Source organism: Peromyscus californicus, unplaced genomic scaffold (assembly GCF_007827085.1).
Source record: "Peromyscus californicus insignis strain IS unplaced genomic scaffold, ASM782708v3 Scaffold_7__1_contigs__length_154581171, whole genome shotgun sequence".
Taxonomy (NCBI): domain Eukaryota; kingdom Metazoa; phylum Chordata; class Mammalia; order Rodentia; family Cricetidae; genus Peromyscus; species Peromyscus californicus.
In genome coordinates this window covers 96742979-96760447 of record NW_026294595.1, presented here as the reverse complement: position 1 = coordinate 96760447, position 17469 = coordinate 96742979, and the positions used below count along the sequence as shown (strand labels likewise).

The following is a 17469-nucleotide window of genomic DNA, read 5'->3' as shown; positions in this document are numbered from 1 at the left end:
CAAAAAGGAAATAATAGTAGTGGAATGTTTTTTTTAGTTCTGTCAGGTTTTTTTAAAACGATATTTTATTGTTGTATTATATGGGTGTTTTGCTTGTGAGTACTGTGTTCTCTGCGTGTGCCTGGTGCCCACAGAGGTATTGGATCCCCTGGAACCGGAGTTACAGGTGGTTATGAGTCATCACATGGGTCCTCTGCAAATGGAGCCAAGTGCTTTAAACACTAAACCATCTCTCCAGCCACCCACCATGTATGGATTTCCCAGGGGTCCCGGGGATTTCGCTGTGTCCGACGTGGGATATCTGAGGGAGAAAATCTACGTACACTATGCTGTTATGTCTGTTAACTTTATTCCTCTAAGACAAAATTCCATCTATTCAGCTACAGCTCCATCAGGCATACAGAACAAGAATAAATCTAGATACACCAAGCTCCTTATCCGTCTACTTTGTTTCTCTGGTCTGAAATCCTGTCTATATAGCATCAGTTCCGTCCGGTTCCCTCTCATAGTCCTGCTAATGACTAAGCTCTTATGCTTCCAGCCTCACCTTCGTCCTCTGTTTCCTCATTCTCCATCTCTACTTCTCTCTACTCCTGGCACTGATGGACTCTATAAGAGTTCTGCCTTACCGTCTACAAAACCTCTGTCTTCCTCTCTTCTCTCTGGTCATGCCCTTCTGTCCTCTCTACAGAAAAATGCCTGTCTTTCTTTCCCTGGCCACGTGGTTCTCTGCCTCCTCAGGAATGTTCCTCTGCTTTCCACCTTGATATGTAAAAACCCCTTTTGTTCTCTGTCAATTGCTCTGGAGAGCAGCTAGGCCTCCAGGCAGGGGGATGGTCTGAGCTTCATTCGCACAAGAAGCAAAGCTGTGTGTCTCCCATCAGCTTGTCTCCTAGGCTCAGTGGAGGAGTTAGTAACCTAGAAGTCCAGCAGGTCTGGGGAGCTGAACTATTAGCCAAATGGTCTGGAAATATTTGGGCACACAAGAATTTCATAGCAGAAGACAGCTGAAATATTAAAGCTGGATAACACCAAATATTCATAACATGGCTTGCCTTTTGACAGACACTTGGCCACTCAAAGTACAGCTTTAATACACAGCTGAACGAATCACTATAATATATTCTTCCAGCCTGCAAGACCCATGTCCACCTCACCCCACTTCCCCAGGCAGAGACATGGAGATACTCCAACCCCCAGGAGGCTGAGGCAGGAGGATTGAGAGTTTGAGGCCAGCCTGGGCTACACAGCAAGACCCAATCTTGAAAACAAAACAAAAAAACCATTCTATAAACTGTAAACTAAGGTAATATTTTTTTCTAAGTGAATTTAAAGAACAAAGAAAATAAAGCCTTCTAGAGAATCCACAGGTAGAGGAGAGCAGAGCCAAAGAAGGAAGTGAGAAAGGAACTCAGGGGAAGTAGGAAGTGGAGGGTGGAGGAGAGAGGCTGGTGCGAAGCCCTGCCTGCAGCATCCTCCTAGTGGAGACAAGCTTGGGAAATATCAGTCAAAAACCATTGTGTTCTTGGGTAGAGTGTTCGCCTAGCATGCAAGAAACCTGGGTTGCATCCTTACACCAAAGAGACCAGGTTCAAATGCATGAATCTCCTGCCTTTACCTCCCAAGCGCTGGGGTTTACAGGCACGTGCCACTATATTCTGGCTAACTAATTAATAGCTCCGTGCCTTGGTTTTCTCAGCTATAAAATGGGCTAACTCGTACTAACCTGGTTAGATTATAGTGAGAGTTAACATGTCTATCACCCTTAGAAGTGTCTGGCACCCAGCAGACACAGCTCCCTTCATTCCCACAGTAGCTTAGTTGACAAATGACCACGGAGAGAAGTTCCTGTGACTCCCATCATGAATGATCAAGAGAGAATGCAAATTAAATGACTCTTCTGAAATTAATGTGTCCGGACTCCAAAAACGGATTGGAGTCCCGACACATTCAGGAATGTCCTCTGACCTTCTTTCCCTGTTCTGTCCATCTACCACCCAAGAAGCCTCTAGACTCAGGAGGTCTAAGGGGCTAGTCCTCTCTGGACAGGCACTTGTAGAAGCTGTGGACAAGTCTCATTCCACATTAGGAAGGCATCCCTACAGACTAGCACAGTGCCTGGCACACACAGAAGAAATTCTGGAGACATGTGTAACCTGAGAAGAGAGAGTACTCTGGTCCAGTATTGCTTGAGGTACCCACAATTCCCCTTAAAACAAGAGGCTGAAGGATTCAGCTGGTTCCACCTACTGTCCTCAGTGAAATCCCATCTTGCTTGGACCACAGTGTCTTTGATTGGACTCTGGAGTTGACAGCTCTAGTCCAGGGGAGGCCTCCTCTTGCTATGTGACAGAGGTCTCTGCCCCTGACCATACTGGCCCTTAAAAGCTTCATTTCTCCTCATCACAGTAAGTCACTAGACACTTAGACTGTCCCCTTCAGGTAGTCCAGCCATTCTAGAGTCAGCTCAGGAGAATGGCTCATAGCTGAGAGCTAAGACTCTCTCATCAGGCTACACATGTCTCTAGAATTTCTTCTATGTGTGCCAGGCACTGTGCTAGTCTGTACAGATGCCTTCACAATGTAGAATGAGACTTGGCCACAGCTTCTAGAAGTGCCTATCCAGGGAAGATCAGCCCCTTAGGCCTCCCGGATCTAGAGGCTTCTTTGGGTGGTTGATGAACAGAACAGGGAGGGAGGATCAGAGGAAGTTCCTTGGTTCCTCTCTCCTCCCTACTTCCTGGCCTTAAGATCTAGTGACACCTCTCCTGCCTGGGCATATTTTTATAAAAGAGCTGAGAATGCTGGGTCTTTTTTTTTTTTTTAATGCATTGGTGTTTTACCTGCATGTACGTCCATGTGAGGGTGTTGGGTCCCCTAGAATTGGAGACAGTTGTGAGCTTCCATGTGGGTGCTGGGAATTGAACCCAGGTCCTCTGAAAGAGCAGTTAGTGCCTTTAACCACTAAGCCATCTCTCTGAAGGGTCCAAGAATGCTGGGTCTTAGCCATGCCTTTCCTACCACCTTGGGGAGTTCTCATACACCTTCAAACATCTAGGCAGAGTCAGGGGCTCAGAGCTGGAAAAATCTTGGGGGATCACTCACCCTGTTCTTTCACGTGGGGGATCATTCACCCTGTTCTTTACCATGGGGGATCATTCACCCTGTTCTTTACCATGGGGGATCATTCACCCTGTTCTTTACCATGGGGGATCATTCACCCTGTTCTTTACCATGGGGGATCATTCACCCTGTTCTTTACCATGGGGGATCATTCACCCTGTTCTTTAACAGGCAAGGTGAGACAAGGACAGGACATGGACACTCAGTAAACACAATCATAGTGACATGCTAAGAACTTCAAAATGACTTCATCTGACCCTATGACAACCCTGAGGTAGGTATGACTTTCCTACTTAAAGGGACCCGAGGCTGGGAGAAGTCAAATGAGTTGCTTGGGGTCATAAGACAGTGTTGTAGCCCAACATGAACCCACCTGTCCGTACTTTATGGCGCCCAAGTCATTCAAGTGTCTACCAGCCTTGTCCTTTACCACCTCTTTCAAGTGCATGGCAGCTTTTCCTCAACTCTGACTCAGTCCATGACAATGTATAAGCAAGATGGCAAAGACATAGGATATAGGAGTTTAGCACAGGGAAGCCAGCATGGTGTGGGTCCCGGGAAGCTCTGGCTGGAACCTGCTGGTCTCCTCTGTGTTGGACTGAAAGTCCCCGGGCCTGCAGCCGCTGAGTCACTGCTTCACTCTGCCCTGGATTAACAGTTCCTTGTCTTCAGTTTTTTCCTCATTCACTCCCTCTCAGATCATATGTTGACCTCTTGATTTTCTGATAATAGCTCCCCCATTAAGTTCCTGAGAATCAATCTTTTTTCTTTTCATGTGTGTGTGTGTGTGTGTGTGTGTGTGTGTGTGTGTGTGTACGTGATGGACATCAGAAGACAACTTTTCAGAGTAAGCTCGTAAGTTCTCTCCCTTTATCATGTGATTCCTAGAAGTTGAACTCAGGTCATAAGGCTTGGTGGAAGGCATCTCTACCCACTCAACTGCCTTGCCAGTCCCAGAAGAATCAATAACTCTTGATGGCTTTGGGGCTAGTAGCCCTGTCTTGTGGCATGTAGTGTGTGACAAGGGACATGTTTCACTTTGGTATTCATGGGAATAAATAGTACTTGAAATATATACTGTTGGCCGGGCAGTGGTGGTGCACGCCTTTAATCCCAGCACTCGGAGGCAGAGGCAGGCAGATCTCGGTGAGTTCAAGGCCAGCCTGGTCTACAGAGTGAGCTCCAGGAAAGGTGCAAAGCTATACAGAGAAACCCTGTCTCGAAAAACCAAAAAAAAAAAAAAGAAAGAAATGTATACTGTTAGGCCAGATAAACACAGCATTCAGTATACTTACGTGGTAAGAGAATAAAGAGAAACATGGCCATCCTATTTGAATTACTCAGAAACTTCCTTAAAAGTCTTAAGTTGTCAAGTCTTTCAATAATCCAAAGATCAGCATCCTAATACCTAATCCAGTTAATTCCATAACACACAGAGTTATATACCTACTAAAGAGAGGCCAGAACAGCAAAAGGAAATTTTATGTGTATGGTCCTTACTTCTTCCCAGTAACCTAGTAAGGTTTGGTTAGGTACTCTGTCTTGCCATTGAGGGCATGGGGTGTAGGGAAGCTTCTGGTACAGGTTCACTGATGGTGGTCTACCACTCCATAGTGACTGAGACACTTTCCCTATGACCTCACACCGGCCCCTGCAGGAACTGTTGCCATATCCCTGGAAGGGATGGCTGCTTTTAACAATATGAAAACTCAGGCCTGGAGACATAGTGACATGTTCAAGTTTTGAATGGTAGAGGATCAAGCCTCCATTTCCCCAAATGATCTGAAGTCAGTTAGGACACTACGGCCCCACCCTCAGCAGTCCCTGGGGGTTTCCACTCACATTGGTCATAACCTGGAACCCAAAAGATTTCCTAGTTTCAGTATCAATGTGTGTACACAGGCTGTGGAGATGGCTCAGTTGATAAAATGCTTTCATGTAAGCATGAGGATATGAGTAGTTCCATGTCTAGCATACATGTTCAAAGCCGAGTGGAGCCGTGAGGCTCTGTAATCTCAAAGCTGGGGAGATGAAGGTAAGGCGGATCCCTGGAGTCTGCTGGCCAGCCAGCCTAGTCAAAGCATGAGCTCCAGGGACAGTGAGAGGTGGTGTCTCAAAAAGTAAGGTGGAGAGTGATTTTTCCAGAACTGAGAAGAGGCCCACAAGTGAGGCCCTGGGTGCCAAGGGGCTCATGTGGATTGGTAGTTTGTGGGTCCAGTAATCATGAGCCTGTAGGATTAGGCAGGACTCACGGAGTTTCAGTATTACCCACAGAAGCCTGGGCTGACCCATGGGAGGTGTACTTCCACCATGCCTCAGGGATTCTGGATTCACTATCCGCAAAGGCCCATCTTCTCCCCATAGTTCCCCCCTCACAATGAGTGGATTGATGTACCCTTACCCTTTCTAGGTTGTGCCTCTGCGTTCAGCTTTATGTGGAGTACTGGAAGACCAGTCACTGACCACACCAGGGTAGTGATAAGCCCAACCTGTCTGTACCCATCTCTGGGCTTCTGCAAACCCCTTAGGATCACACTGCAAGCCTGAGACACAGAGCAAGGTGATATCCGTAGTGCAGGTATTTCCACATAAAGTCCCTCCCCCCACCAACCTGGGCCATTCTCTGTCCCTCAAGCCACCCCTTCACCCAGGACCTGAACCAAAACTGGAGAAAGCCCCTTACAGTTAATTCTGAGATACTTCCCATGGGGTCTTTCTCCCCAGGAAACAATGTATCAGTACATGAGGGGACCTCAAGATTGTCCAGAAAGACCCTTCAGATAGCAAAGGAGGAAGTGGAGGCTGACTGGAAACAGAAGTGACTTGGTGTCATAGTGACCAGTGGCGGGCCCAGATTTAGACATCCCTATCAGTCCTATAACAAATCCTCTATGATACGCTGCCTCTCAGAGGCTGCATGAGTCCAAGAAACAAGCCGTTCTTCTGGTTGGAGGATTCACCAAGAAGTCCCATGGTGCTAACACCAACTACATCCTTGCCCACTATCAGGTGCCAGCCAGGAAAAGAACTCAGTGTCTGACTCAGCTAGGGCTTTTAGAGCTGGGAGTGAGGGGCAGAGGCCGTGAAGGCAGGGTGGGCGTTGGGTGAGGTGGGGTGGGGTGGGGCTGGGCTACACCAGTACAGCAACAGCTGTGCCGGAGAAGCATCCACTGGTGTCCGGGGAGCATATCCCACCAGCTGTGTTCTCCCAAGGCTGCTGGACCGCAGCCCCTTTCCAAGCACTGTTCCTCCCTTAGCCTGTGGAGTTGGCATGTGAGGGGCCACCAGGGGTGTAGTCCTTGACCGGGCCTCGCCATCTGTAGCTGGGCACAGCCTCTGTCCTAGCTGCCTTCCTGAGCACTGCTTCCCAGTCTTGGTTTCTGAACTTTGAGCCTAAGCTGACGTCACGAAAACAGAGACAGTTCTGAGGAAAAGGCGAATGTCAACAGATCCTGTGTTTCCCCTGCTCTTGACCTCTGACTTCACTATCCCAGCATGCCTCCTTTATGCAAAAGAAGAGGCAAGACTGTGCTGCACCAGAGAGGCTGGGAAGAGATAGTCAGGATGGGAGTGGCTGGAGCCAGCCTGCCAGCCTGGGGTGGGGGGGGGTCCTCCGAGCTGCCTCCCCGTCTGGGTTAGGGTCACCTGCAGGGTCCTCTTCTCAGCTCTCTATTCTTAACCCCACTCCACCCTACCCCAGTACTGGGAGTGCCAACTGGGTGGGGTCCTCCATGACTGAATGCAGGCCCTCCCTGGTGAGAGCACACAGAAGCCGCCAGGCCTTCCAATGCTGGGGAGCTTCAGGGAAATTCAGATTCTTGGTTCCGGGACTGATTCACTGAGATAGTCAACAATGAGTACCTGTGGAGGTGGAGGGAATGAATTCCCATCTTCTGCAACCTCTGGATAAAGATGTAGAAGGAAACCCCAGACAACTCAGTGATGCTTCGCCATGCTTGTGGCTCACTGAACAACCCACCCCAGCCTCTCTGCTCCTGGCATGTGTGTGGCAAGCCATAGATTGAGAGCTGAGGGGTGGACATGAACACAGGAAGGATCTTCTGAGCTGCTATCTTGGGGTTTTGTTGCTTTTGTTTAAAACACACTCGATGTAAACTAGGCTGGCCTTAAACATGATCCTACCTCAGCACTCCAAGTGCTGGAACTATAGGCAAGCACCACCACGTCACTTCTGAATTACATTCGTGATCGGCCACCCACTCTTCACAGTTCTACAGGCGTCATAAAGCCCAAGTGAAGCCAGAAAACGGAAGTGCCAAGACCAGCTTAGAAGACCTACCGCAAGTGTAATTTTAGGCAAAGTGACACATCCTTGTTCTCCATGGCTCTACCTGTCTGTCTGTCCTTTCTGTGGCCCCCCTTTCACTGGGACACAACCAGAAGAAAACTGGTTAATTGTAAATTTAACAGAGAAACCTGTCCCTGCCTAAGGCACCTGAGAGGTCTTCCAAGGTGAGGGGCTTTTCTTGTTCCTACTAGAGGCACTCTGGGCATCCCCATGCTGGAAGGACTCTTCACAGAAGGCAAGAAATAAGTCTGGTGCTAACTGAATAGGACAGAGAGAAGGAAGAGCAAGCCAGTAGGTGTGTGAAGCCGCTGAGTGTGTGTGGACAGAAGTCTTGTGAACGTGCCTCCTGCATGGGGGGAAGAGAAGAAACAGGTTATGCTACTTTGCCTGAATTACTTTCTCTACCTGCAAGATACTCATTATACATTTGCCACTTACGTTTCTAGCAGTTTGTGAGATTACATTTAGTACAGAAAATGTCCCCTGCTAAAGCTTTGTGATTCTTCCTTGTGTGAACCGGGCAGCCTAAGTCTACTCCCTAAACAAGCATCAACCACAGCAGGAGTCCGACACCAGCGACAGAATTTATTTTGCAAAGCTCAGTTACTGGCCACGATCTTCTCCAGCAGATTCTTTTCAGCCATTCTCTACCCGCAGCCGAAGAGGTGGGTTAAAGTCTGTAGCCCAAGTTACATCACTGTTACTCTTAATTATTTTAAGATCACAAAGGGTGTGATTTGAACCCAAATCTTTTATAGAAAAGCCCTAGGATGAAAAATTCTGTGGTGTCCACCCAACAGATGCCACCAGCCTTACCCAGCTATGAGAAGGGGACATTTTCAGATAGCCAGAACTGAGTGGAATGGGGTAATAATTGCCTGTGAGTGAGCATGGGAACACAAGCCCTCTAGTACTAATTAGGCAGGATTTAAGATCTTCAGGTGGAAGGCTCCTGGTTGCCTAGCAACTGGCACTGCTCCTTACTGTGAATGAGCAGTGTTGGGAAGGTGGTCTTCCATTTACAAATGTAATGACTAAATTCTTAGGCCTTGAGGAAGAGGTGGTCCTTGGGCAGAGGTGAGTGCCCTTACTTCCACATTTGGGGAATGTAAGCTAGTGCACCTCACATGGGATTTGCTTCGTTCTTTGGATTGGTTTTTATCCTGGATCCAGAAGGCGAGTCCCACTTCTTATTCCCCTTTTATCATCAAACCAAATGGAGCTTGGCTTGACAAACACCATTCTCTGAACTACAACAGATGACAACCATTCATCCAGACCAAAGGATCAGCTATGGGGCCACTTCCATCTTAACGAAGTCCTTTCTTCCTGAGTCAGCCCCACCCCCTGGCCAGTCACAGTGGAACAAGGACTTCAGGAGTTTTATGTCCTCACCAAAGAAGGTACCAGAGGACGAGGGAAGGAAGCTCCCAGCACTGCCAAACTCTGCTCTCTCTACTAGACTTTCCTCAATACAAGCATCTCATTCTGGCTACAAGGTCCCCCAGAGTGTCCCTACTTCTGTCCTTAAGGCACACCAACTCCCCTAAGGCTCTCTGCTTATTATGAGTTAATTATTTTTACCATTCAGAAGAAAGTTCTGCAGTCAGGGCCTCCCCTTCCCTGCCATTAGCCCTTAGACGCTGAGAGGGTAGGCTGAGGGCACAGATGAATTCACATTAGGGGTTCTGGTCATTGGGGTCACACTTGATCATAACTTTCAGCCCCAATCCCTTTTTGGAGGTTTCAAAGGCTTCTACAGCCTTCTCCAGAGGAAATCGATGGGTAACTAAAGGCTTCACATTCAAGGCCTTCGATGCAAGCATGGAAATCGCCATCGGCCACCTGCAAGAGATCATAAGCATTTTGTTAACCTTCAGGGGAAAAGCCCAGTCCCAGAAACTGCTCGGCCGTGTTTATCTCTAGCATGGCCCTTCTGCAGGGTCAACTTTACAGCGTGACGGAGGGCCTGCAGCTGTGATCTGCAGGTACCGAGGCTGTTCTCAGTCGCCCTAGCCAAGCCTCCATCCCCTGGCTTTGCAGTCTGTGCCATGAAACCTTGAGGTTCACTAGCATGAAGGACTGAGTTATACTGCAGAGGCCAGAGTGAAAAGGCAGGAAACGTCAGGGAGGTAGCCTGGGAAAGGTCAGGATAACGAGTTTGCACAGATTAGCAGCCCAGCTTGGCAAAGTTTAATGCAAAGTGGGTGCTCTGCTGAGGCCATGGAACTATAAGCTGGGAGTAAGAGGCATCACTATGCTCCAGACAGAGCATCCTTGCTGCATACAGTGGGGAGCAGTAGGATATGGGGAGGGTGGGTGAAAAGCGGCTCTCCCCCAAGACAGACTCCTTATTCCCTTTAAAAGGGAGGAAGGGAAGTCTGGCTACTTAAGGATATGAAAGGAGGAGAGATTAGGTGATGAGTGGCAGATCCAAAATCCCCCTCCCTGTCTGATCCTCCCTCTGAGGAATAAGTACATGTTCTCTCTTAGCAGCCCTATCATATCGTGTGCTGGCAGTGTGGTCAGGGAGTGCCCCTCGTGAATAAACATGCAGAGACTCCTGGTCTCAGAGGCTGCAGAGGACCTGCCTTGGCCATGCTGGCTGTTGATCACCTTGGCTCACCCTCAGCATACTCACGTGTTGCAGTATCGAAACACGCCCTTGATATCCACCTCCCGCACAGATGCATGCATTAGGGGTAAATTGACCATCTCAGAGCCCATTCCCACAATCACCAAGGTCCCACCAGAGTGTGTGGCCTAAGGAAGAAATAAGAACAAGAGAACTCAGGATATACAGGAGGTCCAGAGGGTGGGATTCTTGCTACACTACCAAACTCTTCAACATGCCACCCAACCCAACAGGGCATCCAGCAATGTAAGGGTGACTAAAGAAGAATCAGAGACACCAGGAACAGTCAGTATCGGATGGGCATGATGGCATATACCCATAATGGCAGCATGCAGGGGGCTAATGCAGGGGGGTTGCTGAGAGTTCAAGACCAGTGTGGGCTACAGAGTGAGGGCCAAGTCAGTCAGGGCTACAGAATGAGATCCCACAACTCAAAAACTCAAAATGAAAATAAATAAGGAACCCCCTCTGAGCTCATCAGTAGTGAGAACACTGCAGCTGCCTCACAGATAGGCTGTGAATTCTGTGATTTAAAAACAGCTTCACCCACGAAGGCAGGCAGGAACCACTTCGTTCTTCACCTCAATGGTACTGGGCATAACGGATCTGTCGTCCTTAAATAGTTGTCTGGAAATCCAGTGCTTTGCTAATGTGAAGAAACAGACTCCAGTGGAAGCATGGTAGAGGAGGGAGACTATCTCCTGGCAATGTCCATGCAACCCTGTGTAAGTACAATGTTGGCCCTGTGGTACCCTGAGTTCCCTGCTGGGAGAAGCAGGAGAATGGGCAATTCGGTCCTGCCAAACTTCTGTGATCGTCAGACATGGCAGCAGCACCTACCCCAGGACCGTTCTGAGAGCTACAAAAAAGAGCTACAAAAAAGAGCTACAGGAAGGCCCACAGCCAGCCCTTCTGAGGGGAGGGGTGAGAAATGCCACAGAGAGAGGCCTGCAGTGCCCAGATGAGAGGTGTACTCCAGCCTGCAGCGCTGTGAGGCGACTCCTGGTGTTAAGACCTCTGAGCAGCCGACCCTGGACTTGGCCTTTCAGCTAGCACCTCATGGGTAACATCCCAATGCTTGGTACTAGTGTGTACTCAACGTTCAGCTGTTTCACGCTTTCACTGAAGTGCAGAATCACTTACAAACTACCCAGGAATATGTGTGTAATGGAAAAAAACATCGCTGTCCCCACTGGAGATGGGCGAGAAGTCAAAGCTGTGAGTTGAGTCACAGTAAACTCTTGATTAACAACTTTTCCAGGAAAATGGTTTCCCCCTTAGGAGTTGCCCTCCCTGACAATGAGGAGGAACCTGCTGGCTATTCTAAGTAGCAGGGGTCAGCAGTATGCTGGCTATAGGCCAAGGAATGCCTTGAAATACCTTAGGCCATAGGTCAAGGAATTACTTGACTACTCTGGGTGTGGTCAATATACCAAGAGACACCATCAGTTCTACCCAAGGACATTGACCACGTCGCACAAACAGCACCCAGTCACCTCCCAGGAAGGTGATGCTCAGACGTGTCCATATCTGGCGTTACTGCCTGCTGCGCTCATTGGCAGTGTGGCCTACCTTCCACAGTCCCTGTTATGCACGATGGCTCTGTAACCATGTCAGAAGAGACATCGCTTCATGCCTAGGGAGTACCTCAGATCACATTCACCTCTATACCATCCTCAGGTAGCCTGGCAATTGGCCTACGCTACCAACTACTAGGGGTGACATCTGTTCCCAAATATCAGGGCAGAAGAGAAGACAGTCACAGCCATTAAGTTTCATTGCCTCTCTGTGGTGTGGTATCACTGACCAGCTAGCCACCTGAAGATAGTAGACATACCTGTCATAACCTGCAATGTGTCTAACACAAAGTCTGGCACCCAGGAGGTCCCCAAGACACACTGTGAGTCTGGGGTTCGATTTGCCCTTCCCCACATGGAGACCATTGCCTGTGACAGTGGAACAGAAGGCTGGTTGACTCTAGCAGAAAGTCAGGACTGGACCAAGTGGCACTTGCTCATCCCTCCTGCCACCTCCTTGCCCTCTGTGACACTAAGCACCTTGATAGGAGGAAACATACAGCTCTGCAAGAGTCCCAGGCCTGAGGTGTGCCATAGGTAGAGATATTCCTTCCTGGAATATCTCACATGCTGCAAAGTGCCCTGGGCATGAACTAGCTATGACTCAGAAGGGAAGGAGAAGCCCATGGCCCTGTGGGGAAGCAGTCGAGGAGGCAGAGGCAGGAGCTCCTCCCAGCTCAGGCCCTCCCATCCTGGTATAGCTGCTTGTCCAATCCTTCCCAGTCTGTGGGTAAGGCTTAAGTAATGGGGCTTGGCAGGGCTAGGACTGACTCTTGATCCTGACTCCTAACCCGAGGAATTGGGAGCAAGTTCCCAAGACTCTGTCAACTTAAAATGTTAACCGAATCCAGAAGTAAGGTGCAGAGGTATCATACCTACAGAGTGCCCAGCAGAGGACTGGCACACAGGAGGGCTTGTGTTTCCTCTTTTCCTTGTACTTTGCTCTATCAAGGCCACACCCTCCCCACCAACTCCCTCTCTGTTTCCCATAAGTTGCTGGAGGGGTGAAACCTTGTGGGGTGAATCAGGCCTGGGCAGCTTATCTGTTCCGACTTCGGGAAGACAGCACCCCATTCACCAGCTCTGGCCTTGAAAATTCACCTCACTTTGGTGACTAACTGAATTACTAGCTCTTGTTTAGTATCAATGACTCAAAGACTAGTTTTCCTCAATAAAACAATATAGGAATCTCCTACTCTACTAAGGCATGATTCCCTGTTTGTCCTGCTGATGGTTTCGTCAAGAGCACTGTTTTACAGGCACTGGTGCGATGCTAAGGGCAACCCCATCCTGAAGGGGCATGCGTGTCTGCTTTTCACAGGTGAACCCCATTATGACTCAATGAGGGCTCAAGGCAAGTCCACACAAAAGGTAAGAAAACGAAGTGCTGAGGGGTTAGCTGTTTGGGGGTCACACAACAGCCTGACGGAGCTTGATGGTAGACCTCCTTACCGCTGCTCTCTTTACTACTCTGTACCACCCCTGGCCCCAAGCTGCAGGCCAGTGAGCCGCCCTCAGCTCACTCACGTAGATGCCCGTCTGGATGGAGGATTCCGCTCCTGTGCATTCAATAGTGACTTCCGGCTTGCTCCCTAGCACACTTTCCACTCGATTGGCAACTTCCAGAGGAGACTCTTTGGCAATCTGGAGGGTGAAATCAGCTCCAACTTCCTTGGCTTTGGCCAACCGAGAGGAAGATAGGTCTAAAAGGAAGCAAGAGTTACTTTAAATACAGAAGCCGGATAACTGACTAGGAAGAAAGGAAAATGGAGGTACAGATCTGACGCAGCAGTCTCTAGTGCAAGGGGTGGAGCTGCTAAGCTCAGCACACCCCCCACCCTCACACGTTGTCCGCTACGTGCTGCATGGGTACACTCATGCAGATACCCTTTCCTTATGCAAAACACCCCTATACAACCACACACACACACACACACACACACACACACACACACAAATACCATCTTTGCCTTCTAAATTAAGTCACACAGACCAAAGGCTGAGCCTCCTCTTAGCACTAAGAGGGCAGTGTGAGGCCCATACATAAGGAGCCACATTCTCCTCTATCTTCTCTTTCACAAGAGAGACTTCTCCTCAGCCCTGAGTTGGTCATTCCTGGACAGGCTTTCCAGCTCTAGAACCCAGGGGACAGGAAGTAGAAGTTCTCCAGCCACCAGTACTTCAGGAAGTATGGTGGTTTGTCCCCTAAAGGTTCACACAAAGGTTTGGCCTCCAGTGTGGAGTTCTGAGGTGGTACAACCTCTAAGAGGTGGGACTGGGAGGAAGGAAACCAGAGTGCCAAGCTTGAAAGAGACCCCTCTTACCAGTCACCAACACCTGAGCAGCTCCCATTGCTTTGGCCACAAGCAAAGTGACTATCCCAACGGGCCCTAGACAAGGCAGAGAATGGAGACTGCATGTTACTAAACATCAACTTTCCTCCTGCCTGAGCCCTGGACAGGGGCTAGGTTTTGTGCATGCATGCGTGCGTGCGTGCGTGCGTGCGTGTGTGTGTGTGTGTGTGTGTGTGTGTGCGTGTGCGTGCATGCATGTGTGCATTGCTAGTGTCTATCCAAGTGCCTGGCACACAATAAGATTTGTAAAGCTGTTTGTGAATGCAGATGTGAACAAGTGGATGAAGGCTTGTTCTTTTCATGAAACACATTCCTAGCAGTAAGTTCTGCTTGATCCCTCACACCTCAGAGCTAGAAACCCTTCCCTTTCTCTTAGGCTCTGCTGGAGAGAATCTCAAAGAGCCAGAAACTATGAATCAGAAGATCTGGACGTGTTTCCCTGACCTGACTTCAGGAGAACACACCACTCCTCCCCAGGGAGAGTCACATTCTTCCCCGACACCCCGAGCACTCCTCTTTCGTGAGGTGGGTCCCTGGGTTGACCCACCCACTTCCACGGTATTTGCTTGCTAGATGGCACTGTGGATTTACTATAAAACAAAGTCCCACAGAATGAGACAACGGGAATACTTAGTTTGCTTTTTTGCTGCACTCCCTTGAAAGCAACGTCGTGTGTTTCCCCTCGAAAGCAACACACTGGAAAACAATACCTAAAGTGTCCAAAGTGGGTGACCAGTTACATGTACTACAGAAAGGGTTACTACAAAGCTTTAAAAATTATGTTACAACTCTGCAGCCATTGACACAAAAATGTTTACAGAATCATGATTTTCTTATTGCATTCATTTACTATAGTGTGCACATATACATGTGTGCAAGCATGTTCATGTATCATGGTACACGTGTGGAGGTCAGAAGAAAACTTGCAAAAATTCAGTTCTCTCCTTTCTTCATGTGGGTCCCAAGAATTGAGCTTAGGTCATCAGATTGGGTGGTGGGTGCCTCTACCAGCTGAACCATCTCGACATCCCAGGCTCTCTGTTTTTGTTTTTAAGGGAGTGTACTACTCCATGGCATAAAGCCTGTAACCCCAGCACTCAGGAGGCTGAGGCAGGATTGTAAGTTCAGGGCTATCCTGAGCTACATAGCAAGACTCTGTTTTTAAGTCTTAAGTTACACAAAAGACCTAGTCAGGGATGACGGCACACACCTGCTATTTCAGCATTTAGGCAGCAGGAGCTTCCCGAGTTAGAAGCCAATCTGGCTACCCAGAGAGACCTTGGCCCAAAACAAGCAAAACAAACCACAAAACTAAAGCTAACTGATTCTGCACCAAAATATTAACAGTGGTTCTCTCGGGCTCATGAGTAATGGGCTATGAGTGAATATCTGTGCGTGTGTGCGTGTGTGTTGTCTGGGTTACTAGCAATTAAAAACCCAGAATGATTTGATCTGAGGCCTCTGGGGTTTGTTCCAAGTGGCCAGAAGCAGGAGATGGGAGAAGACAGAAAGCTGGAACCCCTAGTCAGTGGCTGGACCCCCTCCTTCTGTGAACAGAGCCTACCTACTTCCTTTGCCTAGTGGGCAAGACTATCATTTCTCTAGTGTGACTTACAAGTTCCAAAAGTTACTCTTAGCCGGGCGGTGGTGGCGCATGCCTTTAATCCCAGCACTCGGGAGGCAGAGGCAGGCGGATCTCTGTGAGTTCAAGGCCAGCCTGGGCTACCAAGTGAGTTCCAGGAAAGGCGCAAAGCTACACAGAGAAACCCTGTCTCGAAAAACCAAAAAAAAAAAAAAAAGTTACTCTTTACTTTACTACCCCAAATATTATCCTAGTTTTATCAAGGGTTCAAAATTTATTGCAAGCTTTATTTATTATTTAAATGGATAGAGGGTTATATTCCCTATGAAATCTGTTAGTTACTACTGTGCTTGCAGACATTTTATTTACTTATCTATCTGTTTGGGCTTTTTGAAATAGGGTCTCACTGTGTAGCCAAGACTGGCCTGGAATACACAGAAATTCTCCTGTCTCAGCCTCCTGGGGCAGAGATACAGATGCGTGCCACTACATCCACCTCACACATTTTATTTATTTAGCCAAGTGCTGATCACTGAATGAGACACTGTAACTCTCTCCTACCCAGAAAGTGTCTAGAATCAACCCAGCTCCTGGAGAAGGAATGAGATGGGGATTTTCACATGCCCAGCCTGTGAACCCACAGCCAGGGGCTCTGTTTCTTACCAGCTCCACACACAAGGACCTTTTTCCCCAGAGAAACTGAACCTCGACGGCAGGCATAGATCCCCACAGAGAGAGGCTCAATCAGGGCCCCTTCTTCAAAGGTGACATTGTCAGGAAGCCTGAGAAGTAATTCAACATACACAATTAGGGTCTCTGACTTGACTAGGGTACTGATGATGCTATTAACACTACATGACCACAGTACAGTATTAACACTATAACCCTGTCACTGGTACTCCACTGCATTGACAACAGCTGACATTTGAGCGCTGACTACCGTGTACAGCAGTGTGCTAAGCACTTGGCATGCACTTGCTCACAACGCTGTCAGAATAGTTCAGCAGTACTTGCTTACCCCCAGTCTACTGAGAAAGAAATTAGGCTGCAAGAGTTAAATGGCTTATCTCAGAAGTTCAAAGCGAGGGCTCAAAGGGTTTGAAGTAGAAGCCAGATATGTTTGCTTCCAAAAGCCATGCCATTCTGCCCCAGGAAAGTAATTTTCTTTGGCAAAATCCCTTCAGAGTTCAGTGACAACATCATGGTTTCTGGTGATTTTTTTTTCAGTGCTGGGGATTGAACCCCATACCTGCACATAAACACTGATCCACATGATGTGTTTTTCTAACATGCCTCCCAAGCTAAGGTATAGTATGGTTGTCATGAACCAATGAGCGCTCACTCAACAAAGGCTTAACATAACCACACTCTGGCATTTCAGCCTCTGGACTTTTCAGCACGTCTGGTTTCACTCTGGCAGTCCCTACTGTTAGAGCTTTGCTGAGTGGTGACTTAAGTGTGAGCCCCTCTCTACTATTGCCCCCATCATATATTCCAGAAGCACATGTGGTGACAGCAGCTGCCTGGCTGCCCCATGACTGGCTGAGATGGAGCAGGAACTGTCCCACAACGCTGACTTAACAATGTGGCCCCTTCACCACTAGGTCCTTGGTTTTTTCTTCTGAGCCCACTGGCATCTCAACCGCATCCACAATCCCGCTGGTGACAGTGAGTGTTTGCAGAGGCCTGGCGGGCTAGAATGCTTTCCCACCCATCCTCTCATCTAACTCTGTCAGGCAGGCAGGACAGGCTATTTTCACCTTGACTCTTCAGTGACAAGTTTGCAAGGTTGGTTCCCAGCAAGATTCAAGCCGAGGAGTCCTGATTGCCCTCCTATGGCCCACATCAGATACGTCTTGGCACAAGTTGCTCTGGGGCTATTTTATTCC

General features: G+C 48.6%; 1 protein-coding gene across 2 annotated transcripts in view; it reads right to left on the bottom strand.

Annotated features, from left to right (window-relative positions):
• Positions 1-7997: 7997 nt before the first annotated feature.
• Sord (sorbitol dehydrogenase) overlaps positions 7998-17469 on the bottom strand; it is a 33238-nt gene continuing 23766 nt past the window's right edge. For both annotated transcript variants that reach the window (XM_052723121.1, XM_052723120.1), the window contains 5 exons: positions 16244-16362; positions 13969-14034; positions 13172-13347; positions 10074-10195; positions 7998-9277 (listed from right to left, as the gene is read on the bottom strand). In XM_052723121.1, the coding sequence (XP_052579081.1) occupies positions 9112-9277; positions 10074-10195; positions 13172-13347; positions 13969-14034; positions 16244-16362 (649 nt within the window). In that variant the 3' untranslated portion in view covers positions 7998-9111. The remainder of the gene's footprint in view (positions 9278-10073; positions 10196-13171; positions 13348-13968; positions 14035-16243; positions 16363-17469) is intronic.